The sequence below is a fragment of the Lactuca serriola genome, chromosome 3 (assembly GCF_051521515.1).
Source record: "Lactuca serriola cultivar US96UC23 chromosome 3, Lser_US96UC23_V15, whole genome shotgun sequence".
NCBI classification, from domain to species: Eukaryota; Viridiplantae; Streptophyta; class Magnoliopsida; order Asterales; family Asteraceae; genus Lactuca; species Lactuca serriola.
This window is the reverse complement of record NC_136410.1, coordinates 256,511,438-256,537,154: the sequence shown is the minus strand read 5'-3', so window position 1 is coordinate 256,537,154 and position 25,717 is coordinate 256,511,438. Positions and strand designations below refer to the sequence as shown.

Genomic DNA, 25,717 nt, shown 5'->3' with positions numbered 1-25,717 from the left:
CATATGGTTAATTATGCAAATATCAAAATACCCCACACTTGACTTTTGCTTGCCCCCAAGCAAAACTGAATTTTAGCACATTAGAATCACATAGGACAACTCCAATAGAACCCAGTCATTATGCCAAGACCGCAACGCATGCATTTGTGTCTAAAATTTTCCTATTAACCCCCCATACTCCAAATACTCACAATACTCATAAACATTCGCCCACTTTTCCGAACAATGCTCATTTTATGCATCCCTCCAAATCCATCCTCAGAAAACCTCTTAACCTCAAGGTATTTTTGGTTGAGCAACCCAAGCATAGATAATCTAGAAAATTACAATTTATGATACCACTATGGAGCTCTTTTGAATTCTTCACTTCCTTGATAATTTGATCTTTGATTTCTTAGAATTCACCACCTTGTTGTTTGATATTTGGTATCTTCAACTTTTTGAATTTCTTCAAAATTCTCGATCTTTTAACTTCATACTTTAACTTTGATGCTCCAAAAATTCGTCAAACTTTTCTTGTAATTCTCTCTCTTTTTTTTACATGTAACTCACTTTTTTTTATTTTTCACTCAAGACCCTACATGCTTAAGCAGGGACGCTCCACTTCAACCTTTATTGGTTAGCGATAAACTTTCGCTACATGCTTAAGCAGGGATGCTCCACTTCAATCTTTATTGATTTTATTTTTATTATTAATTATTAATAGGCCGAGACATAAACTTTCGCTATAAATTCATAACTTCTTCGTTTGACGTCCGTTCTCGCCTAACTTTTTATCGCTTCAATAACGACAATGAGATCTTCGATTTTCATTTAGATTGCTTCGGCTAAAAACCGCTCGATCTCAATTCGAGTATTTCAGGCTGCACACCGCTAATTCGAAACTTCGATAAATCATAACTTCCTCATACGAAGTCAGATTTGGGTGTTCTATATATATTCGGAAACCTCGTTTCAACTACTACAACATTAACCAAAGATATTAAGTTTATTTTCCACTTAAATTTTGACGCTTATTTTTATTCTTAATTAATCAGACCACATAATTAAGCAATTAAGCACAAAACACATAATACTCAAATAATACATTCTTATTATTTCAAAATGGGTTACAAAGGTTAACCTAGACTATTACATTGCTAAAAATGGCAAGCCCGGAAACACAAGCGTTACAATTCTCTCCACATTAGAATGATTCCGTCCCCGGAATCACATATCAACAAACAAATGCGGATAGCGACCCATCATGTCACTCTCCGTCTCCCAGGTGAGATTCGGCCCATTCGTGTGTTTCCATCGGACAAGCACTAACCCAACCATCTTGCGTCGCAATTTCTTAGTCTTTCGGTCAACGATTGCCTCTGGTTCCTCAATCAACCTTTTGTTCTCATCAATTCTCAACTCCGAAATTGGAATTATGTCGGGAACTTCTCCCGTGAACTTCCTCAAATAACACACATGAAAAGTGTTATGAATTCCATTCAGTTCTTCTGGTAGTTCGAGCTTGTAAGCTTGGTTCCCAATCCTCTGAAGAACTTTAAACGGTCCAATAAACCTTGGACTCAACTTTCCCCTTTTACCAAATCTTATAAGTCCCTTCCACGGCGAGACTTTAAGCAAAACTGAATCCCCAACCTCAAAAGTTATCGGTCTTCGCTTCTTGTCAGCATAGCTCTTTTGACGATCCTGAGCTGCTAACATTCTTTCCCTAATTATTTTCAACTTTTTAGCAGTTTGATGAACCATCTCCGGTCCCATAAACTGCTTTTCCCCAGCCTCAAGCCAACAAGACGGCGTACGACACTTCTGTCCATACAAAGCTTGGTAAGGTGCCATCTTAATGCTCGAGTGGAAACTATTATTATAGGAAAATTCTACCAACGGTAAATGTTCATACCAATTACCTAGGAATTCCAGAGTACATGCTCTCAGCATATCTTCAAGTGTTTGTATCGTTCGTTCGCTCTGACCATCAGTCTGCGGATGGTAAGCTGTACTTAAACACAACTTGGTACCCAATTCCTCTTGTAGACTTTTCCAAAACCTCGATGTGAAACGGCTATCACGATCCGACACAATCATTAACGGAACACCGTGAAGCCTCACAATTTCCTTCACGTAAGAATTCGCAAGCTTTTCCATAGACCATTTCTCCTTGGTTGCTATGAAATGCGCACTCTTAGTGAATCGATCAACGACCACCCAAATCATGTCGTGACCATTCTTTGTTCTGGGCAGTTTAGTGACAAAATCCATAGCAATGTCTTCCCACTTACCCATAGGCACATGCAAAGGTTCTAAACTCCCGTACGGTTTCTGATGTTGTGTCTTGACTCTCGCACAAGTCACACACTCGGCCACATACTTTGCAACATCAAGCTTCATCGTCGGCCACCAGTAGTAGGGTTTCAGGTCCCTATACATTTTAGTGCTACCCGGATGAATCGAGTACATGGTCTTGTGAGCTTCTTCCATCAGAAGATCTTTGACTCCTCCTGTCTTAGGTATCCAAATTCAATCTTGGAACACCTTCAGTCCATGACTGTTTACACCGAACACCAACGTTTTGCCCAAATGTTCCTCCTTTCTGTCATTCTTCTCAGAATCTTCGCTCTGAGCTTTCTTTATACTTTCCAAAATAGTCGAGACAACTTCAATTCTCAACGCTCTTGGCCTTTTCCTTTCAAGATTGACTTTCCGACTGAGAGCATCAACAACAACATTAGCTTTACCGGGGTGGTAAAGTATCTCGCAGTCGTAGTCTTTAAGTAATTCTAGCCAGTGTCGTTGCCTCATATTCAATTCTTTCTGATTAAAGAGATATTGGAGACTCTTATGATCAGTGAAAAGTTTGCACTTCGTGCCATTGAGGTAATGCCTCCATATTTTCAGAGCGAAAACTACCGCCGCCAACTCCAAATCATGAGTCGGGTAATTCTTTTCATGCTCTTTCAGTTGTCGAGACGCATATGCTATCACCTTTTCTCTTTGGGTCAAAACAAAACCCAATCCAACCCCAGACGCATCGCTATAAACAGCGAAGTCTTCAACTCCATCGGGTAGAGAAAGTATCGGTGCCTCGCATAGCTTCTTCTTTAGCTTCTCGAAGAAAAGCCTTGGATAAACCTTCGGTAATATCCGACTAATCCTAAAAAGCTTCAAATATCCGTGGGACTTTTCGGTTGCTCCCACTTCATCACAGCTTCGATCTTCGCTGGATCAACCATTATCCCTTCTTGGTTGACCACGTGACCCAAGAATTGGACTTCACGAATCCAAAAATCACATTTGGAGAACTTTGCATACAGCTTCTCCTTCTTCAAGACTTCTAACACTTCTCGCAAGTGTCTGCCATGCTCCTCCTGGCTTTTCAAGTAAATCAGAATGTTGTCTATGAACACTATCACGGATTTATCAAGGAAAGGATTACAAACCCTAATCAATGCACATTCTCATACTTCCATCTTTCTTCTTCACGAATAACACCGGAGCTCCCCAGGGTGATGAACTAGGTCTAATGAAACCTTTGTCCAATAACTCCTGAAGTTGCATCATTAGCTCCTTCATCTCCGTCGGTGCAAATCGATAAGGTGCTTTTGCAATTGGCATCGTTCCTGGCAACAAGTCAATACGGAATTCCACTTGTCGATCTGATGGTAATCCAGGAAGATCTTCGGGAAATACTTCCGGATAATCACACACCACTGGAATATTCTGCATCACCTTCTTTTCCTTCTTAGCATCAATCACGAATGCTAAATACGATGTACACCCCTTGGTCAAACATTTTCTGGCTTTCATCAATGAAATGATTCCAGAATTCACTCTGCGTTTGTCCCCGTACACCATAAACGAATCTTTCCCAAGCGGGTTTACTTTGACTATTTTCTTCTTGCATAAAATCTCGGCGTCGTTGGCGCTAAGCCAATCCATTCCCAATACAATGTCGAAACCATTAAGTTCGATAGGCAATAATTCCTCATGGAACTTATTCCCATTCAAATCAATTAAGATGTTTTTCATGCGATAGCTAACAGGTACAAACTTGCCACTAGCAACTTCGACTAATAAGGCATCATCTAGTCTAACAACAGGCAAAGCTAGCTTTCTACCAAATTCATGCGATATAAAGGAGTAGTTTGCTCCAGAATCAAATAAAATTTGGGCAGGCAATTCGTTAATGAGAAAGGTACCTGAAGCGACATCAGCTTCATCTTTAGCAGCTTCCAGTGTCATCTGGAATGCTCTCGCCTTTGGCTTTGGCGGAATGTTGGGTCTAGCTGCCTCCTTCTTCTTCGGGCAGTCCCTCGACATATGACCCTCCTCACCACAACCATAGCAAACGTTCTTTGTGAGGGTACACTCATTGGCATAGTGCCCTGGCTTTCCACACTTGTAGCATGTGTTCGCCACCTCACATTTTCCATGATGCTTCTTCTTACATTTGTCACACCATTTCGCTTCACCTCCACTTCCCCTCGAACCAGACTTCGAGAACTTGTTTTTCTTGTTGGACCCTGAAGTTCCATCGAACTTCCTCTTTTCACCAACATCAATTCTTTCCAGACCCTTTTCCTTCTGCTGGGCCTCCACATTCTTAGCTGCACGAACAGCCGTTTTCAGAGTGGTTGCCATCTTGACTGTCGGACCAAAGTCGGCAGGCAGTCCATTAACAAACCTCTCAATCTTGGAGAGTTCCGTTGGCACTAGGTACGGAAACAACTTCATCTTCTCAGTAAATGCAGTAGCATAGTCATCTATGCTCATCTTCCCCTTCTTTAAGTTTTGAAACTCATTGTTCAGATCAATCAGATCTATCTCTGAACAATACTGCACCCTTAACTGTTCCAAGAACTCCTCCCATGACATTTTTAGGGCTTCTCCTCGTGGCATAGTATCTGCCAACAACTTCCACCAACTCAAGACTCCAGTCTTCAGTTGTCTAACCGCAAAGATGGTCTTCTGTTTGTTGCTACAGTCACAACTTTCAAATACCATCTCCATTTCAGAGATCCAATCCATTATCTCAATAGGCTTTGGGCTCCCAGAAAGACTTGGCGGCTTGGCGCCCAAGAAGTTCTTGTACATACGCCCATCCTTGTTGTTTCTCCTTTCTGGATCATTCCTTCGTTCCCCTTGAGTCCCAACTTGACTCATCATGCGACTATTGTTCCCTTCCTCCGATTGCTCGGGAATCAATTCAGGTTCCTCAATAGGTATGATAGGTTCATCCCTATTATTATGCAACATCTGTCGCATCTCCTCCCTTTGTTCGGCTAACATAGCCCGAATCATGGCTTGCACCGCAGCCATTGTTATTGGTTCTGGTGCTGCTGCTACAACAGGTATCTGCTCAATTATTGGCGGTTGATTCCTGTTTTCATCTGCGTTTCCAACGCCACTCCTTGTTCTCACCATTTTGATCTACACACCGAATAAGGTGAAATTAGATCCTTATTCACGATAGATATTCAAATCATCCTTATTACTCCGAAACGTTTACATGCTAGTTCTAATAACGTAGACGCACGCTTAGAATCCTACACACATAAGGTTTCCAGATCCGGTCGGCAACTGACCGTAGATCCGAACAATTAATATCATATATGGCAACATATAACATTTAGCACATAAAAGCATTTTAGGCAACTTTCCTAAAATAAAATAGTGCTCGTGTCTAAAATCCAACAGACACACATCTCACAATTCCACTTAGCATTCTAAGTTTAAGTCTAGAAATACCAACAAATTCCAAGTTCGCTTAAACTAATGCTCTGATACCAACTGTGACATCCCCAAAATCTTAGCCAGAAAAGACCGATTTTTCATTTATGCTTTTAAATAATTTCAGAGTAAATCCTTTTGATTTGAAAGAGTTGCGGAATTTGTTCCCAAAACAAACATGATAAAATAATATTTATCAAAGCATTTCATCAAGAGATGCATTTCATTATATAATCAAAACTCGGGATGTCATGTTCCGATACAGACCATAAAGCATAAATGATAACATTACAAGTCATTCAACAAATATATACATATACAGACTTGTAAACAAAACAACAAGATGATCCATCCATCTTACGCCCTTGTGCCACTTCCTATAATACAAATAAAACTGAGTGGGTCAGGCTTGGGAGCCTGGTGAGCATATAGGGTTTTCAACCCACAATAAATAAGTTATATTTAATTTCACCAACCAATCACTATCCCGATTACCCATTCCCGTTATCCTCACTTTACGTCCCTAAAACAACATCTATCTCAAGGGACCTAATCTAGGATTTTCATCGGGACGGACATCACTGCTAAGGGGTTTCCTCAACAATAGATATCCTAAAGGAAACCATGAGGGGGATAGAGTACACCGGTGAACACATCGTTCACAACACCTACAGGTTATGAACCTGCTAGCGTTCCACTGGACTGTCTAGAAAGAGTCCGTGGTCGTTATCCATACTCCGCTGAATAACTAGATCAACAACAACAACAACATCGAGGCCTCTCATCTGTTTATTACACACCAACTATCTACCCATGTTCTACCCAACATATTAGTAGATAAAATATATACTTTCATACATAGTTTAAAACCTGTATATCATTTCCATTCAATATATATTCCACATAACAGATGAGGCATACCCACGTAACACGTATTTCATAGAAAGCAATTCAGATTTATGAGATGGAATAAAGTGAATATCCATTCACGCATATAATCACAAAATATACACATAACAAGTATATCACATAAAATACTTCATAGTTACTTGTTAGAAGAAAGTAACTACACCCTCACACATATAAACCACAATTTACTTAATACACTCAAACCGCACTTGTATTATTATCGTGTTTATGAAAGGTAGTATACACTCACTTGATCAGAAGATGATCGGACAGCACTACGACTTGCAGAAGTAGTAATCCACAGCAGATCTGGAAGATCTCCTCAAAAATCGAACTTCTCGCGGGCAGAGCTTCGACTCGGGAACCGCACTTCTCGGGATCTTCGGGATCTCGGGACTTGCCTCGGGGCTAGAGAATAATACCGGGGCTTCGGGGTATTTCTGGCACGCAAAACGATGCAAAACGGGAGAGAGAAGAGAAGAAATTGGCAAATAGTCGGCTGCCTTCGGATCCCTTTTATAGAGGCTGGAACCTCGGAGTACGTGGGGCGTACAGGCGTACGCGGGGCGTACTAGCCTCCGAAATCGTCACTGCATGCGTCATCCGAAGTGACGACACTCTTCGGAGTACGCGGGGCGTACGTCGGATCGGACTGGTGACTCGGCTTCGGATAATGCCAGATTTTTTATTTAAAAATAAATACAATTTATTTATCAAACTTCGGAAATTGATATCTTCTTCATACGAACTCCGTTTTCGACGTTCTTTATATCCACGCGAAGGTGAGACTACGCTCTACAACTTTTGTTTAGACTCCGTCGGCTAATTTTGATTTTATTTTTATTATTAATTATTAATAGGCCGAGACATAAACTTTTGCTATAAATTCATAACTTCTTCGTTTGACGTCCGTTCTCGCCTAACTTTTTATCGCTTCGATACCGACAATGAGATCTTCGATTCTCATTTAGATTGCTTCGGCTAAAAACCGCTCGATCTCAATTCGAGTATTTCAGGTTGCACACCGCTAATTCGAAACTTCGATAAATCATAACTTCCTCATACGAAGTCAGATTTGGGCGTTCTATATATATTCGGAAACCTCGTTTCAATTACTACAACATTAACCAAAGATATTAAGTTTATTTTACAGTTAAATTTTGACGCTTATTTTTATTCTTAATTAATCAGACCACATAATTAAGCAATTAAGCACAAAACACATAATACTCAAATAATACATTCTTATTATTTCAAAATGGGTTACAAAGGTTAACCTAGACTATTACATTGCTAAAAATGGCAAGCCCGGAAACACAGGCGTTACACCATGAGCTTAGAATAGCATTCTAGAGACCATATCATCAAATAGGGCCTTTGGACCTTTGCATGAGCACCAAGATTGTAACTTTACGTGATATATGTGCTTGGAAGGACTGGATCTATGAGTTATTGGAACGGATCTGACCTCAGGAGTGAGTTTGAGTTTATGCATGGCATAGACTCGCCGAGTCCGAAGAACAGACTCGGCGAGTAGCATGAAGATTGTCCTTAACCACTCAGCGAGTGGTCTTGCCGAGTTAAGGGGTTGACTCAGTGAGTCAGGGAGAGTCAGAGAGGGTTGAAGGGTGGACTGAGTCAAACTGGAACTCGCCGAGTTGTTCTTGAGACTCGGCGAGTTGAGTCGTGGTGGCCCCGCGATTCATGCCAGGTAGAACTCGTAGAGTCAGGGAAGTACTCGACATGTCAAGAGAGGATCCTAGGGAGTCAGTGAACATGTATAGACTCGCCGAGTCGCTCTATTGCACTCGCTAAGTCCGGTCAAAGTTGATCGTTGACCAGAGTTGACCAGTGTTGACTTGATAGGGGTAGTCAACCTTAGTTGTGAAAGTGTTAATTAGAGATATATTGTGTTATAGGAGGATTATAGCTCGGGGGATCGAGCGCGAGTGATTTCCGGGATTTGCGAGTTATCGAGATACGCGAGGTGAGTCTTTTCAATATACTTTACCTTGAGTAGGTAATCAGAGTTATGTGGCAGAGTAATTGTATGCTATATGTATGTTATGTGTTGTACTGCATTATTTCTATGTGATTTATGCTGTGCATGTTTATAGAGTTGGAACCGGAAGGTTCACAGAGTTAGAACTAGAGGGTTCACAAAGTAGGGTCCACGGACCCACAGAGTTATAGCCTCGAGTGGCTAATATGTGTTATGTGTGGTATTTTGGGGAACTCACTAAGCTTTGTGCTTAGAGTGTTGGTGTTATTTGTTTCAGGTACTAGTGATGACCGTGGGAAGGCGCCGGCTTGATCAGTACACACACATGGGATTTTTATGTTATGTGATCTTGGGATTCTTTATATGTCATGGATTGGAGTTTCAAACATTGATGTTTTTATGAAAATTAAATGAATATGTTTTTATATTATGCGAAAAAATATTTTGAAATTCACGGTGTTACAAATTAGATGGTAGCGAAGAATTCCCAACACAACTCCGCAAAAACCGGTTCTTGGATCTTGAACAATCATAGCCACTCATCACAAATGATGGTAGAATCCCCCACATCGCAAGATTTCATCAAGTAAGGTGTCACTTCTTCCTCCAGCCCAATCTTCCACAACCAATCCCAGTTTATTGCATTGGGAAGGTGGATCTCCTTCTGCTTTAGAGCTTCCAATCTGTTTTTAGCACGGGCCTATGAGGATTTAGAAGTTATTTGGCGAAAAGAAAGCCACGGGATGTCTCCTTGGCTACTTCCTCGTGAAGTTTGGCCTCTTCTGGACATGGTTCCCGCAAAATAACATTAAGAAAGCACAAACAAACAACACCCAACAATTAAAATTAAACAAAGCAGGTCTGTCAAGGCCCCTACTCGTCGATTTCAAGAACTACTCGGCGAGTAGGAAGAACATCGGGACCAGATTGTTATCGGACCAATATAGGTCAGTTAAAACATCTAACTTTGCATATGGGTTTGCTGTACTAAGTCCATAAAACACTAATCCAAAAGAAATTTCGACTAAAGCCTCCTAATTCATAGTGAAATCAAAACCCTAGAATTGGAGAAAACCCCCAAATCCGAGTTTTGGCAAAATAAGGACTAAGAATCAATAAAGCTTTAACCTTTAACAAGTATTGGGAGTAAAGATCATACCTTTATGCTTGAAAGATGGAGATTCAACAAAAATTGAAGAAATGGCTTGAGAGGAGATATGCACAGCGAGTATGAGGGTAATGTTTAGAATGAGTGAAAAACCCTTATTTACAAATTGTAAATAACCCGTGTAAAATTTCTACTCGCTGAGTAGATCCATGTTTTCGCGATTTTCTGGGTTTTTGAAGATGTACTCGCCGAGTATGCGTGTAAACTTGGCGAGTAAGGCTTGCAGAAAAAAAACTTATTTTTTTTTATTTTTTAAACCACCACCCCACACTCTGAGCATTGCTTGCTCTCAAGCAATCATTTTGAACATATTTTCAGAAGAAGAATAAAAATTAAAAAAAACCTAAGAAATTAAAAAGAAATTAAAGGGAAAAGAAATGCAAACTCTAAACGCGGGTTGCCTCCCGGAAGCGCTTCTTTTTAAGGAGTCATTAGCTGGACTCTTTCCATGCTACGTTTCTGCCATTCCCTCCAGCAACAAGCCTTCTTCTACGTCTTCATTCCTTGGGATCCCTTCTTCGTACCTTTTCACTCTATGTCCATTAACCTTGAAAGGGGTACCATCTTTTGATAATAACTCTATAGCACCATGTGGAAACACCTACTTCACTAGAAAAGGACCATCCCATCTTGACTTGAGTTTGCCCGAAAAAAGTTTTAGTCTTGAATTAAAAAGCAACACCTTTTGCCCTTCATGAAAGTATTTATTACCCTTGATCCTCTTGCATGCAAACTTTTGGTTTTCTCTTTATACATTAAAGAACTAGTATAAGCATCATTTCTTAGTTCCTCAAGAGCATTCATTTGCATCAACCGGTTGTTCTTGAGCTCCGCTATGTTGAAGTTGCACATTTTTAAAGCCCAAAAAGCTTTATCTTCGATTTCCACCGGTAAATGACATTGCTTTCCATAAACAAGCCTATATGGTGTAGTACCAATAGGTGTTTTGAAAGCTATTCGAAAGGCCCAAAGTGCATCATCTAGCTTGTCCGACCACTCTTTCCGATTGCTCCCCAACTATCTCTCCAAGATTCTCTTCAAAGCTCTATTGGTCACTTCGGTTTGCCCACTAGTTTGTGGATGGTAAGATGTAGAGAATTTATGAGTTACTCCATATTTCCTCAACACCTTTTTTAGTTGATCATTGGCAAAATGAGTGCCTCAGTCACTTATAAGAGCTTTTGGGACTCCAAATCTTGAAAATAGCTTCTTCAAAAATTGTACCACCACATAAGCATCATTAGTTGGTAATGCTTGTGCCTCCGCCCATTTAGATACATAATCCACCGCCACCAATATGTATTTGTTGCCTTTTGACATGGGAAATGGTCCCATGAAATCGATCCCCCAAACATCAAAAACTTCACACACTTGAATACTTTGTTGTGGCATTTCATTACGGGATGAAATGTTTCCCGCTCTTTGGCATGCATCACATTCTTTGACAAATTGGGCTGCATCTTTAAAAATTGTGGGCTAATAAAACCCAATGTCAAAGATCTTCTTAGCAGTGTAGTGTGCTCCATGATGTCCACCGGTGAGCCCGCTATGACATTGCTCCAAGATTTGTCGGCTTTCATTCCCAGACACACATCTTCGTATGATTCCGTCCATGCAACTTCGGAAAAGGTAAGGCTCATCCCAAAAGTAATATTTTATTTTTGAAAACAATTTCTTCTTTTGTTGGCGGGTAGGATCTTTTGGGATGTACTTGCTAGCTAAGTAATTAGCTATGTCTGCGAACCATGGCTCTTCTCCCGTAGTCACCATAATGTACTCATCTGGAAAATCATCTCCAACTTTATCTTCTTGCAATTGCGGATTTTCAAGCCTTGATAAGTGGTCGGCTACTACATTCTCCATTCCCTTCTTGTCGCGTATCTCGATGTCAAACTCTTGAAGAAGTAGAATCCATCGTATCAATCTTGGCTTGGCATCCTGCTTAGCAAAAAAATACTTAATAGCAGAGTGGTCAGTAAAAACATTTGTTTTAGATAAAACTAAATAAGGGCGGAATTTATCAAAGGCATACACCATAGCTAATAATTCTTTTTCAGTGGTGGTGTAATTCTCTTGGGCCGGATTTAGAGTTTTACTTGCATAATAAATGCGTCGAAAGTGCTTATCAACCCTTTGACCAAGGACAGCTCCTAAAGCAAATTCACTAGCATCACACATTATTTCAAATGGTAAATCCAAATTCGGGGCAATAATGATCAGGGCATTAGTCAATTTTTCTTTCAAGAATTCAAACGCCTCTAAACACTCTTTAGTAAAATTGAATGGTGCATCTTTTAGAAGCAATTGTGTTAGAGGTCTAGTTATTTTGGAAAAATCTTTTATAAAACGCCGGTAAAAACCCGCGTGTCCAAGAAAACTTCTAATGCCCTTCACATTAGTTGGTGGAGGTAATTTGGTAATGGTGTCAATCTTTGCCCGATCCACTTCAATTCCCGATTTGGAAACCTTGTGGCGTAGAACTATACCCTCCTTTACCATAAAGTGACATTTCTCCCAATTAAGAACTAAGTCGGTCTTTTCACACCAAGCAAGCTTCAAATCAAGGTTAGTGAGACAATCACGTTAGGAAGATCCAAAAACAGAAAAATCATCCATAAAGACTTCCATGAATTTTTCCACCATGTCGTGAAATATGGTTGTCATGCACTGTTGAAATGTCGCGGGTGCATTGCATAACCCAAAGGGCATGCGACGATAAGCAAAAGTCCCATTTGAGCAAGTAAAAGTGGTCTTTTCTTGGTCCATGGGGTCTATGGGTATTTGGAAATAACCTTAAAAGCCGTCCAAGAAACAATAAAAACTATGGCCGATAATCGTTCTATCATTTGATCAATAAAAGGTAAGGGAAAATGGTCTTTATGAGTGGCATCGTTTAGCTTTCGATAATCGATGCACACTCTCCAACTGGTTACCGTTCTTGTCAGAATAAGCTCATTCTTTTCGTTGGTTATGACCGTCATTCATCCTTTTCTTGGGCACCACTTAGACCGGACTCACCCACGGACTGTCGGAAATAGAGTAAACGATCCCCGCATCTAAGAGCTTGACTACTTCCTTCTTGACCACTTCTTGCATGTTTGGGTTTAATCTTCTTTGGTGTTGTACAACCGACTTTGTTCCATCTTCCAGATTAATCTTGTGTGAACAATAAGAGGGACTTATTCCCTTGATGTCGGTAATGCTCCATGCTATGGCTCGCTTTCGCTTCTTCAATACTTGAACTATTTCTTCTTTTTCAGGTTCGGAGAGGCCAGAGGCTATTATAACTGGCTTTTGATGGCCATCTTCAAGGAAAGCATACTCCAAGTGGTCTGGTAACGTTTTGAGCTCGGTTTTTTGGTTCTGCATGTTGTACTCACCGAGTACAGAAGAAGGACTTGGCGAGTTAGTTGTTGAATTTATGAATTCCATCCTTTCTTCACAAGGACTCGGCGAGTAGATCGGCCCTACTCGCCGAGTAGCTCTGTAAGATTGCTTTTTTATTTCTTCATACTCAGCTTCTTCCAGCAGCCTCTTGATCTCCAATAAGTCTTTTTCAGCATCAAATTCTTCATCAAAGATAGTGGACTAGTTGGAATATTCATTATCACACTCCTCCATCAATTCATCAAGCATGTCAATCGAGAATGCCATGTCATCACTATTCCTTCCATGCTTCATAACTTGATCAACCCCGAAAGTGACTGAATCTTCTCCTACCCGTAAAGTAAGCTTTGAGTCTCTCATGTCCACTATAGCACTTGCCGTGTTGAGGAAAGGTCTTCCAAGGATGATCGGGACTTGAGGATCCGCTTCCATGTCTAGAATTATAAAATCTGCTGGAAATAAAAACTGGTGCACCTTCACCAATAAATCTTCACATATTCCTCTTGGAAATGTGACTGTCTTGTTTGCTATGTGAATTGCCATGCGGATTGGCCTTGGTTCCGAGAGATCCAATTTCTTGAAGAATGAATAGGGCATGAGGTTCACACTTGCTCCCGAATCAGCCAAAGCATGGATAGTGGCCAAGTTTCCAAATTAGCAAGGCAAAATCAAGCGTCCCGGGTCACCTTTCTTCTTTGGTAATTTGATTAACATGGCAGCTGAGCAGTTTTCATTAAGAACTACTTCTTTCACCTCCTCCATCTTCCTTCTATTAGTTAGAAGCTCTTTGAGGAACTTTGCATATTTTGGCATTTGAGCGACGACTTCAATGAAGGGTATGTTGATTTGAAGAGATTTTATGTGGTCGAGAAACTTTTGGTACTCCTCTTCCTGCTTTTCTTTCTTAGCTCGGGCTGGATATGGCATTGGAGGCTGAAAGGGCTTTTCAGGAACTTGTTCTTTCAAATCTGGCAGTGGACTCGTCGAGTCCATATTATGGACTCGGCGAGTAGAGTCTGTGTCATGCAAAATTTTATTTTGATTTTGTTTTATGCATCCTCCTTTTGCAAGTCTTTGGGTGCTTCATTCTGAATGGGGGCCAGAGGAGTAATTATCTTCCCACTTCTTGTTGTCACTATGTTTATGTGCATGCCTAGTGGGTTGTTTTCGGTTTTACTAGGGAGTTCGTCGGGTGATCTTTGATTGATTTGTTGAGTAAGCTACCCAAGCTGCGTTTCAATGTTGTGGATAGATGTTTGTTGATTTCTAAGCATGGTTCTTGTTTCTTGGATTGCAGCATCATGATCATTGTGTCTCTTTTCTGAAGCACCTACAAATTTGGTAAGCATCTCTTCCGAACTTGGTTTTCTTTCTTGTGCAGGCTCCTCCTTTTGGTAAAAACCTCTTCCCTTTTGCTTGTACTTCTCCTCCTTAGCCTTCTTGTACTCGTCATAAGGGAGCCACTCCTTCTTTGGTTTACACCAATCTTCATCATATCAGTCCCCACTTGAATAGAAAACTTGGGCCTTTTTGTTGCCATTTTCATCCAAGTCGCAGTCTCTAGTAAGATGAGGTCCATTGCAATTCTCACAACCCACCCGAATAGCATGTATCGTTTGATCCATTTTATCCATCCTCCTATCCATGGTTTTTAGCATAGCCATGACCGCTAACAAGTCTTTGGAAGCTGCATAGGCGGCCCCCCTAGTCACATCATTTCTTGGATTAAGGTATTCTCTAGAATGCTTAGAGAATTCTTCAATCAATTGCTTTATCACTGGAGGTGCCTTCTTCGTGAGTGGACCTTGCGAGTCAATTAATTGCCTTGTGGTAACATTTACTCCATCATAAAAGATGGAGACTTCTTGTTGACTATTGTGGTCATGATGTGGGCAATTCCTTAGCAAGCTCTTGTACCTCTCCCAAGCTTCATATAGTGCCTCTCCAGCTTGTTGTTCAAAGTTAGCAATGGATTTATTTAGCTTGGATATCTTGGATGGCGGGCAGAATTGATCAATGAATTCTTCTTTCATTTGGGCCCATGTAGTGATCCATCCGGGGGTAGCGACTTGAGCCAATCCTTTGCAGCATCCTTCAAAGTAACCAGAAGCATGCGAAGTAGCTGAGTTTCCCGAGGCACATTTGGAACATTAAAGTAATCAGCCACATCATTGACTTCATCCAAGTGTTTGTAAGCATCTTCGTGGTCTTTACCGGTGAAGGGAATCTCCTTAAGTTAAGCAAGGATGTGACCCTTGAGCTCAAAAGTAGCAGTTGCGGGAATTGCGGGTTGCACAAGTCTCGGGCCAGTGTCATCGCGGATCCTCTTCTTCCATTCCCCCATGGGGATTTCATCAATGTTAGCCAGGGTAAGAGCTAACTCGTCGCTGGAATCGGAGTCGTGCCCGTATGTAGGTTCTTCTTCCTCCTCGCTTTCGTACTCGGTGTCTTCTTTGATCGGGTCTTCGCTTGCTAAAGATGCGTTGGATGCTCCTGATTTGCTGGTCTTCTTCTTCCCAAAAAACAGTCTTCAAGTTAGATATAGGCGACTTCTTAGGCGTATTTGAGCTTTCCACGTCTTTGCCTTTGTTCTTTCTCAACGCGGATTCCGGGTCTTCAAGCGGGGGCACCAGCGGAGTGTTGGATCCTCTGGTCATTAAAGTCCTTCAATAAAACAAGAAAAACACGTAAAAAGAACAAAAAATGCAACTTAACTAAACGAAAAATAAATACCAAAACATCAGGCTACTCGCCGAGTAGGTGCGAGTGCACTCGGCGAGTAGCTTGTTTTATAAAAAAATTTAAAACTAAAGGTAAAAATTCTAAAAAAAACTAATAAATTCTAAAACCTAACCTACTTACTGAATGACTAAAAAAAATTAACTTTGTGCAAGAAAACTCACACAAAGGATCGATAAAATTAGGAATTAGATTTAATTATTGAACCGTTCCCCGACAACGGCGCCAAGAACTTGATGTGTGTAAATTGCACTGGTTTTAATCCTACTTTTAATTTATAGATTTAGCACACAAAGACAGTGAACCTGTCTTTTAGTGGTATAGTTGGATAAATAGAGTGTCGAACTCAGGGAACGGAAATTAAACTAATAAAAAATTTTAACTAAGCAAATAATAAAATATAGGTTTTTCTCTAGTTTTACAAGACTAGAAACTTAAACAAACTACCTAACAAGTGATTTAACTAAAAACTAAAACAAGTAAAAATTCACCAAATTTGATAAAGAGTTTCTGTTTAGGTCCAACCAATTCACTCGTATGGCTATTTGTATAATAATGTGATAAATTAATTGTTATTGGTTACCAACTCTAGTGGTTAGGTTCATGTTCACTAATACTAACCCTTAGACAATTAATGAATTCAAGTAGTGGCCAATTGTTTAAACTAATTAATTCCCTAGTTCAATTATTTGGATTAAATAAGATTATTAATTGGTTAATCAAGTGGGTGTTTCAATTAACCTCTTGTTTGTTGGTTTCTCAAACAAGCTCAAACATTAATTTACCTATTCTCTTATTAATTCTAGTTTCATGTTCATTATTCCTAGACATATGATAAAGTGGTCACATAAACATATGAGGTTAACAACTAAGAGATGTTCATGCAGCTTAATTGTCTTCCAATTAACAGAAAATAGTTGTAGTTAATGCATAAGGTTCTTTAACAAACTTAATTTAATTAAATCACCAATAAACAATTAACAAAAGTAATAATTAAACCATAGGAGTAATTTTGGTTCTTCCTAAACAGAAACCATCCAAATTTTAGCTCATGATTACAAAGAAAACAAGCTCAAACACCAATTTGATTAAGCTAAACACCATTCAATCCTAAGATTAAGTGGAAAATATAACCTAATTCGCCTTGATTCATCAAAAGATCAAAGGTTAGGGTTCTTCAGGTCTTCAAAGGTTTCTTCAATCGCAGCTCTATCTCCAAGGAAGCCAGAAAGTGCTTAATTCGGATTGAGACCCCATATTTATAGTTATCACAAAACAGGGGCTACTCGGTGAGTAGGTCGTCGACTCGTCGAGTACAAGTGTAAAATCCGTGTACGGCAAGGATTTTTGACTTTTCTTCACGAACATTCTCATGAACTCGCCGAGTTGGTGCGTGGACTCGCCGAGTAGGTGTAGGTTTTTCCTTTTTCTTCATTCTTTGGTCTCTAATTGCTTCTCCTTATTCCTCTTTGCTTCCAAGCATGTCATTTGGACTGAAAACACAATTTAAGCATTATTAAGTACCTTTTGTCCACATTATGCGCATAATTAGCCAAAAATGAATAAAAATATATGCTAAACATATGGTTAATTATGCAAATATCAACGGCACCCCAGAATGGCCGCATGGGTAGGTCGGCACCCCAGAATGGCCGTACCGGGTAGGTCGGGCACCCCAGAATTGCCTGACAGTATGTATGCTATGTGATTGTGTGTTATGTGGTATGATAGGGGAACTCACTAAGCTTCGTGCTTACAGTTTACAGTTTTGGTTTTAGGTACCTCTTCAGCGAAGGGGAAGGAGCTGGTGCGGTAGTGGCACATCATACACACACTCTTTGTTTTCCGCATTATGAGTTATTCTGGGATTTGTACTCTGACATTATTATGTTTTTACAATTCGGTTTTCAGATACGAGACATGTTTTTATTAAATGATATGATCGGATGATATTTTGTTACAAATGTTTTGTAAATCGCGTAATCAAAAATGAAATTTTTGGACGTGAAAATTGGGTCGTTACAATGCAGCAGCATGCTTCTAGGGACATCTTAACTATTCCAAAAAAAAATATTCGAAATTCAAAGATTAGAATGACAGATGTACCTAACCCTAGAACTGTAAGCGTTAACCTCTTTGTATCTTCATGAATATCTGCAACACAGTACTTAAAAAGAAAGAAGAAACAAAACCTTTTTTTTGTTTTTGATTTTTCAAAAATAAAGAACAAAATAATAAGAATATCTTTTTGATGTTTTTGATTTTTCAAATATAAAGAACAAAACAATTAAAAGTACTCGTTGCAAACATTCAAAGTTTTACACAGCTAAGAAAAATACCAATCATACGAATTCGAAGCCTTCGAAGAGTTGACTATGACAGTAACCTCTGAATGCTGAATGATTTTGCTTTGTCTTTTATTCAACGCCTCTGACTCATTCTCTTAATCACTGTTTGTCTTTTTCGCATGGAATTGAATTTCCATTTATCATTCCCAGTCCTTCCAAAATTCATACAAACGATTTTTCATCCAAAACTTTAGTGAAAATATCAGCCAACAAATCAGTTGTTTTCACGAAGTGTACTTCAATATTTCCATCCTCCACATGATCTTTGATGAAATGATAACGAAGAGCTATATGTTTAGTCTTCGAATGCTACACAGTATTATGACAAATTCTTATTGCACTTTGTGAATCACAATATAAAGGAATCCTTTTCATGTTAATTGCATAATCACGTAATTGACTTTGGATCCATATTATCTGTGAAGTGCATGCAGCAGCAGCAACATATTCAGCTTCAGCCATTGAGATTGAAACACATGTTTGCTTTTTTTATTGCCAGCTCACCAACTTGCCATCGAGCAATTGACAGCCACCACTTGTGCTTTTCCTATCAAGGTTACAACCTCGCAAATCTGCATCTGAATATGCTTGAAAAAAGAACCCAGTATTCGAAGGATACCACAATCCTAGCGAAATAGTTCCTTTGAGATAACGAAAGATATTCTTTACAGCAGTAAGATGTGGTTCTCGTGGATTTGATTGATACCTAGCACAATTACATACAGAAAACATGATATCAGGTCTACTAGCAGTTAAATATAGTAAAGATCCAATCATGCTTCTGTATAAAGTAAGGTCAACTACTGGTTTATCTAATGAAGGAGTTAGCTTAATGCCAGTTGCCATTGGAACTTGTAATTTTGTGTTATTCGTTAATCCAAAATTCTCTATCAAATTCTTCGTATATTTTTCTTGATTAATGAAGATTCCTTCTCTGCTTTGACGAATGTTTAAACCAAGAAATTTATTAATTTTTCCCATCATGCTCATTTGGAACTTACTTTTCATCAAATCTTCAAATTCTCTAGACAAAGTAGGGTCAATTGAGCCAAAGATAATATCATCAACATAAATTTGAACAAGCATAAGATGATTCCCAACTTTCTTACGAAATAATGTGGGGTCAACAGATCCTTGTTTAAATTTAGATTGCTTTAAAAATGAAGTAAGAGTTGCATACCAGGCTCGTGGTGCTTCTTTCAAACCATAAACTGCCTTATCTAAGATATAAACATAATCAGGATGTTCTTCGTTAAAAAAACCTGGAGGTTGTTCCACATAGACAGTTTCTTCGAGTTCTCCATTCAGAAATGCACACTTCACATCCAATTGATAAACATCAAAGTTTTTGTGAGCTACATAAGCCAAAAATATATGAACCGCCTCGAGTCTTCCGACAGGGGCAAAAGTTCTTCGTAATCAATTCCTTCTTGTTGAGAGTATCCCTTAACAACAAGTCTGGCTTTGTTTCGAATGATATTCCCATCTTTGTCAGTTATATTTTTGAAAATCCATTTTAACCCAACAAACGAAACATCATTTGGCTTAGGAATTAATCTCCAAACCTTATTTCGTTCAAATTCAGACAATTCAGATTGGGGAAATCTGTGAAAAAGTCCCAATATTTTAGGCCAGTTTACGATTTAGTCCCAAATTAAATTTTTTTTTACAAAAAAGGACAGATTACAAGCTAAAACTTCGGATTAACCCTTCGTGGCCGGTTTCACATATTTAGCCAGTATCTCGTCTTTTTTCGTTAATTAATCCAAATTTTGGGGCTTTTTCATTAGTTAATCAAAATTTTAGGGCTTTTTCATTATTTATTACCAATAAACCAAAATATTTGGACTTTTCTGAAGATTACCTTTAAACTAATATATATTATATGATCTAATTTAATATGTACGATTCCATGTCTTCTTTCTTATGCTCTTCTAGGCTCACCGTGTGTTTTTATCGGTGTCGTCAAATCCAACAACAAAAATCTCACTCACAAGCCTCGTTAACTCCATCGATTTTCCAAAAATATCCATTCATAATTGTATGATCATCTTTCAATCTCCAAATAAAGAACGCAGAAAATCCTTGTTGATTACGTGGATGTCCCTTTTACCTAACCATGAATTAAACTGTGGTTCCAACACTTGGATGTTCCTCTTACCTAACCATGACTTGAATCCTATTTCGAACCCATACACTATTCGCATTGTCCATAGTGTTGTTCACAACAAAATACGAATCCCACATGGTTTAACCACCGATACCTTGGCTCAAGTCTTACATGACCCTTGTTTCCTTACAATAGGGCTTGAAAACCATGAAGAATGAACCATTAAGCTTAAAAAACTAAACATAGGTAAAAAATCAACTCGATATTATGTACTGAAAACCATGAAGAATGTTAACTCTAATTGTAAAAAAAAATGTCAACAAGCTATCCTTCATAAAGTATTAAAATATTAATTTGGTATAGCTACGAGCTACGGTTCCAACACTCGGATGTTCCTATTACCTAACCATGACTTGAACCTTATTTTGAACCCATACACTAATGGCATTATCCATAGTTTTGTTAACAACAAAACACGAATCCCACATGGTTTAACCACTGATACCTTAACTCAAGTCCTACTTGACCCTTGTTTCCTTACAATAGGTGTAACATCCCGACTCTCAGGTATAATATTTAATTAATTTATATTCTTGTTGTCTGATCAACTTGAAGAGTTGGAGGCCCCAACTTGCCGAGTGGAGAGTGTTAATGGTCGCATAATTTCTAGAGTCTACTCGACGAGTAGGATCTGAGTGTGAAAACCCTAATTTTCAGGGTTTGTGTCCTATTTAAAGGACCTTAAGCCTTCATTTCCGCCTCCCTTATCATCTTAACACTCTGAGAGAAACCCTAATTGAGCTATATGCTTGTAGGAGAGAAAGAGGGGCTAATATTTCATATTGTAGTGCATTTTTTGGAAGAAGATTGAGGAGAAAAAGGCTTGGGATGGGAAGGAGATCTTGGATCCATCAATTAGATTCTGTTCCGATCTTTATCAAAAAGTTCATCATTTATTGGTTTTTGTCTTGCCAAAAACTAATGCATTCTGGAAGCCCCAAATAGACTAAAATGTAATAATGACAATTGTTGTGATGTTACGTTTAAGTCATAATGACAATTGGTGTGATATTACAATAATTATCATTATTACGTTTTAGTCTATTGTGGGGCTTCCAAAATGCTTTACTTTTTGACAAAAAAAACCAATAAATGATGAACCATATGGGATTCATCTTAAGTTGGGGCTTCTATTGTGTTGTAAGGAAACAAGGGTCAAGTAAGACTTGAGCCAATGTATCAGTGGTTGAACATGTGAGATTCGTCTTCTGTTGTTAACAACACTATGGACAATGCCATTAGTGTATGGGTTCAACTCATGGTTAGGTAATAGGAACATCCAAGTGTTGGAATCACGGTTGAAGTCTTGGTTAGGTAATAGGGACATCCACGTAATCAACAAGGATTTTCTCTGTTCTTTATTTGGAGATTGAAAGATGATCATAGAGTTGTGAATGGATAATTTTAGAAAATTGATGAAGTTAATGAGGCTTGTGAGTGAAATTTTTGTTGTTGGGTTTGACAAAACCGATAAAAACATACGGTGAGCCTAGAAGAGCATAAGAAAAAAAACATGGAATAGTACATATTAAATTAGATCATATAATATATATTAGTTTAAAGGTAATCTTCAGAAAAGTCCAAATATTTTGGTTTATTGGTAATAAATAATGAAAAAGCCCTAAATTTATTATTAATTAATGAAAAAAGCCCCAAAATTTGGATTAATTAACGAAAAAAGACTAGATACCAGCTAAATCTGTGAAACCGGCCACAAAGGGTTAATCCGAAGTTTTAGCCGGTAATTTGTCCTTTTATGTAAACAAAATTTTATTTGGGACTAAATCGTAAACTGGCCTAAAATATTGGGACTTTTTCGCAGATTTCCCTTCATATTGCATTGCAACAACCCAGACTGAGTGTTCCATTGCAATTTTTACTGTCTTTGGTTCAATTTTAGAGATAAAGACATTGAACATGCAAAACTCTTGATGAGTATTTAATACCTCATTCTTTGCACGAATTTGAGCTCTTGTTAAGACTCCCTCTTTTGGATTACCAATTATTTGCTCCTTCGGATGATCTTTTGTCCATTTTTCCATTGGTGGATAAGCAGGATCGAAGTCCAGAGGTGCGTCTTCGTAGAATTCATCATTATATGAGCCTGCAATTGAACAAACATTATTAACATCATGATAATTTTCATTATTTTGTAATAGAACCCCCTCAACATTAGCATTTAATCGCCCCCCCTTAACATCAGCATTTTCTCTCTCATTCTCCCCCTCGAAAGAATGCTCCCCCTCCATCAGAATGTTGAAATCCAAGTGCTCCCCTTCCACTGGATCATTTTGCATACTTTCGCCTATCTCTTGAGGAGATGATGTTGAATCATCAGTTAGCTTCGAAAATACAGGAATATGATTATCAGGAGCTTTTAGTTCAACATTTCCAGCATGATCTGAAATTCCAAATATCAAATCATAATCAATATCCATCATTTGCATTGGTTCAAATTCATCTTGTGTTTCTTTCAAAATCGGATGATTTTTAAATTGTTGTTCAAATTGTTTTATATAATAATCATCAAATGTAAGGTTAAATGTTTCTTTCACTTTTCGTGTACGCTTGTTCAACACACGATATGCCACTGAATTATGCGAATACCCCAGGAAAATCCCTTTAATCAGCTTTAGCTTGAAACTTTGAAAGGTTATCCTTGAGATTCATAATAAAGCACCTGCATCCGAAGACATGAAAGAATTTCACATTAGGTTTCCGATTATTTAGAATTTCGTATGGTGTAATATTAAAACGCCGATGAATGAAAGTCTGTTCTGAGTAAACCATGCAGTGGATAATGCCTCAGCCCAAAGATATTGTGGTAAGTTCGCATATGCCAACATAGTCCTTGCAGCTTCGCATAAAGATCGATTTCTTCGTTCAACAACACCATTCTGATGTGGAGTGTATGTAGAAGCGAAATTATGCAAAATGCCTTTTTCCACTAAAAATGAATTAGGAACATTGTTCTTAAATTCAGTTCCATGATCACTCTTGATTTTTCGAACAGTCTTTTTCAATGTTATTTCCATTTTCTTGATAAAATCAATCATGATTTGTACCACTATGGATTTTAATCTGAGAAAATAAACCCATGTGAATCTGGAAAAATCATCAACAATAACTAAGATATACCTTTTGTTGTTGAGTGTTGAAACTGTCGAAGGACCACATAAATCAATATGTAAAAGCTCCAGTGGTTCGACAATCTTCGAATCAATTGTGATCGGATAACCTTGTTTATGTTGCTTGCCAACTTCACAAGTTGCACATAAAGAGTCATTGTCAAATTTAAGTACAGGTAAACCTCTTATCAAATCTTACACAATAAGTTTATTGATATTTCTAACGTTCAGATGTGAAAGTCTTCGATGCCAAAGCCAGCTAAGATCTGATGTAGATTTCGAAAGAAGGCATACAGCAGGTTTACCCACAATTGGATTGATGTCCAAAGTAAACATGTCACCTTTCCTTTTGGATTTAAGCAAAACTTCTTTTGTGTTAACATTCGAAACAATGCTTCCTTCTTCGTTAAAAAGTACTTGATTGCAAGTGCCTACCACAAGTTGTGATACACTTATCATGTTGTGTTGAAGACCTTCAACATAAGCAACCTGATTCACTGTGAATTGACCATTTGTTATTTTCCCATATCCTGTGACTTGACACTTTTTATTATTTCCAAGCTTAACAACTCCAGCATTTTTCAAGCTTCGAAAGTCTCTAAGATTCTCCTTCTTCCCAGTCATGTGATGAGAGCAACCACTATCAATTTATCATTTGTTATCATATTGCTCGTCACAAAGTACCTGCGATCATTGTAAGAATTTAGTTACCCAAGGCTTTTTGGGTCCTTGGAAATTAGATTGCAACAAAGAGCTTAAAGAATAACTTTTGACCCAATCACAAACTTTAGTTTTGAGACTATTAATAATGTCCACATCTTCATTTGTAGGGATTAAAACGTAAGGTTTTGTTGGTTTCGTATGTATATTGACATCACCCTTCGTATTCTGAGTTTGTGATTGTACGATCTTCGCTTTTGTGACTGGTTTCCATGCTTTCACCAAAATATTCGAATCCTTTGATGATGAACTTCCATTTGAAGAAGTATTCACATACTTCTCATAAGCTTCGTTGATTTGTTCTTTTGAGTATTTACTCGATTGATAAATTTTTCCTCTTCCTTTGAGCCAGTGATCAATATTCTTTCTTGAAGTTATCCCTTTTTCATGCAAAGCTTTCAATGTTTGTTTCTTCGTATGATTAGGAAAATTTAGCTTTTGAGGAACAAAATCAATTTTTGGTTTTGAAAAAAAAGATTCAGCATAGGAAGTATCAACTGTTGATTTAAAATGTTGACGTTGAGAAAAAATCTTTGGTGAATTAGAATTATCTGAAATTTTCCTTGAAATGTTAGGTTTTGACACTTTCGAAAACTTTGGTGATGTTTTCACTTCAAACTTAGAATGAGTTGTTTGACGATAAATTTGTTTTCCTTTTGAAAAAGATGAATTTTTCACTTTGAAAATATATTTTGGTGATTTTAATTCAGACACATTTTTGCTTGAATAAGCGGGATTTTTCTTTTTGTCTAAATAATTTTCTGAATTCACAGTCTTAACTGGTTTCGACGATTCAGTTGACGTCTTTCAAGACTCGATTGTTTGCCAAAATATTTTCTTTCTTGCATGTCTTTTTGAAACATTATTTTCTTTCAAAAATATTTCAATTTGTTCTTTGAATTCTTTTGAATTTAATTTGACACCACTTTTCGTTTCCTCAAAAACTGGTTTGGTGACTTCTTTCTCAAGTTTTGATTTTTCAACCCATTTTCTCTGAGATTTTTGTCTTTGAAAAACATAAGAATTCTTCGTTAGGTTTTTTTCAACTGTGCTTTGATTTGCGAAGAACCCTTCATCTGATGTTTTCAAATTTTCTTGTTCCACAAATTTCTTGAATTCTGGTTTGACATTTTCAACATTTCCAGTTGTCACAAACACTTGGTTTGGGAAAACAACATCATTTGTACACTTGAAAATCGGATACACCCCAGTATTTGTTTCAAGGTAGTGAGCACCTTGTTCATTCAACACTTTTTCGTACTTTTGTGTATCACCATACACCTGGTCAACTACAATTCGAGGAATTTCTTCTTCCTTTGAAAATTCCTTTTCCTTCAAAAGTTTCTCATCTTTTTCATCATCACTATCATCTGTTTGACTGTCTTTGATTTCCACGAAGTCCAAATCACAAACTTTCGAAGT

General features: G+C 38.2%; 2 protein-coding genes and 1 non-coding gene across 3 annotated transcripts; 1 reads left to right on the top strand and 2 right to left on the bottom strand.

Moving 5' to 3' along the window:
- Positions 1–9,177: 9,177 nt before the first annotated feature.
- On the bottom strand, positions 9,178–13,172 carry LOC145096201 (uncharacterized). The gene is made up of 4 exons (XM_079033963.1): positions 12,822–13,172; positions 11,515–12,293; positions 10,515–10,722; positions 9,178–9,318 (listed from the first exon to the last, which is right to left on the bottom strand). Exons 1-4 carry the CDS (start codon positions 13,170–13,172, stop codon positions 9,178–9,180), a joined length of 1,479 nt encoding a protein of 492 aa, XP_078890089.1.
- Positions 13,173–13,391: 219 nt separating this feature from the next.
- On the bottom strand, positions 13,392–13,733 carry LOC145096200 (uncharacterized). The gene has a single exon (XM_079033962.1). It carries the CDS (start codon positions 13,731–13,733, stop codon positions 13,392–13,394), a length of 342 nt encoding a protein of 113 aa, XP_078890088.1.
- Positions 13,734–15,068: 1,335 nt separating this feature from the next.
- On the top strand, positions 15,069–15,175 carry LOC145096406 (small nucleolar RNA R71). The gene has a single exon (XR_013703813.1). It is a non-coding gene; the product is annotated as a small nucleolar RNA R71 (small nucleolar RNA).
- Positions 15,176–25,717: the final 10,542 nt, after the last annotated feature.

Coding starts and splice junctions, on each gene's coding strand:
- LOC145096201 (XM_079033963.1), bottom strand. CDS start 13,172: ATGCAGAACCAAAAAACCGAGCTCAAAACGTTACCAGACCACTTGGAG. Junction 12,294..12,821: donor CTATTTCCGACAGTCCGTGG/GTGAGTCCGGTC, acceptor TTTATGGTAAAG/GAGGGTATAGTTCTACGCCA. Junction 9,319..10,514: donor TGCATGCAAGAGGATCAAGG/GTAATAAATACT, acceptor TGCTAAAAACAG/ATTGGAAGCTCTAAAGCAGA.
- LOC145096200 (XM_079033962.1), bottom strand. CDS start 13,733: ATGGCAATTCACATAGCAAACAAGACAGTCACATTTCCAAGAGGAATA.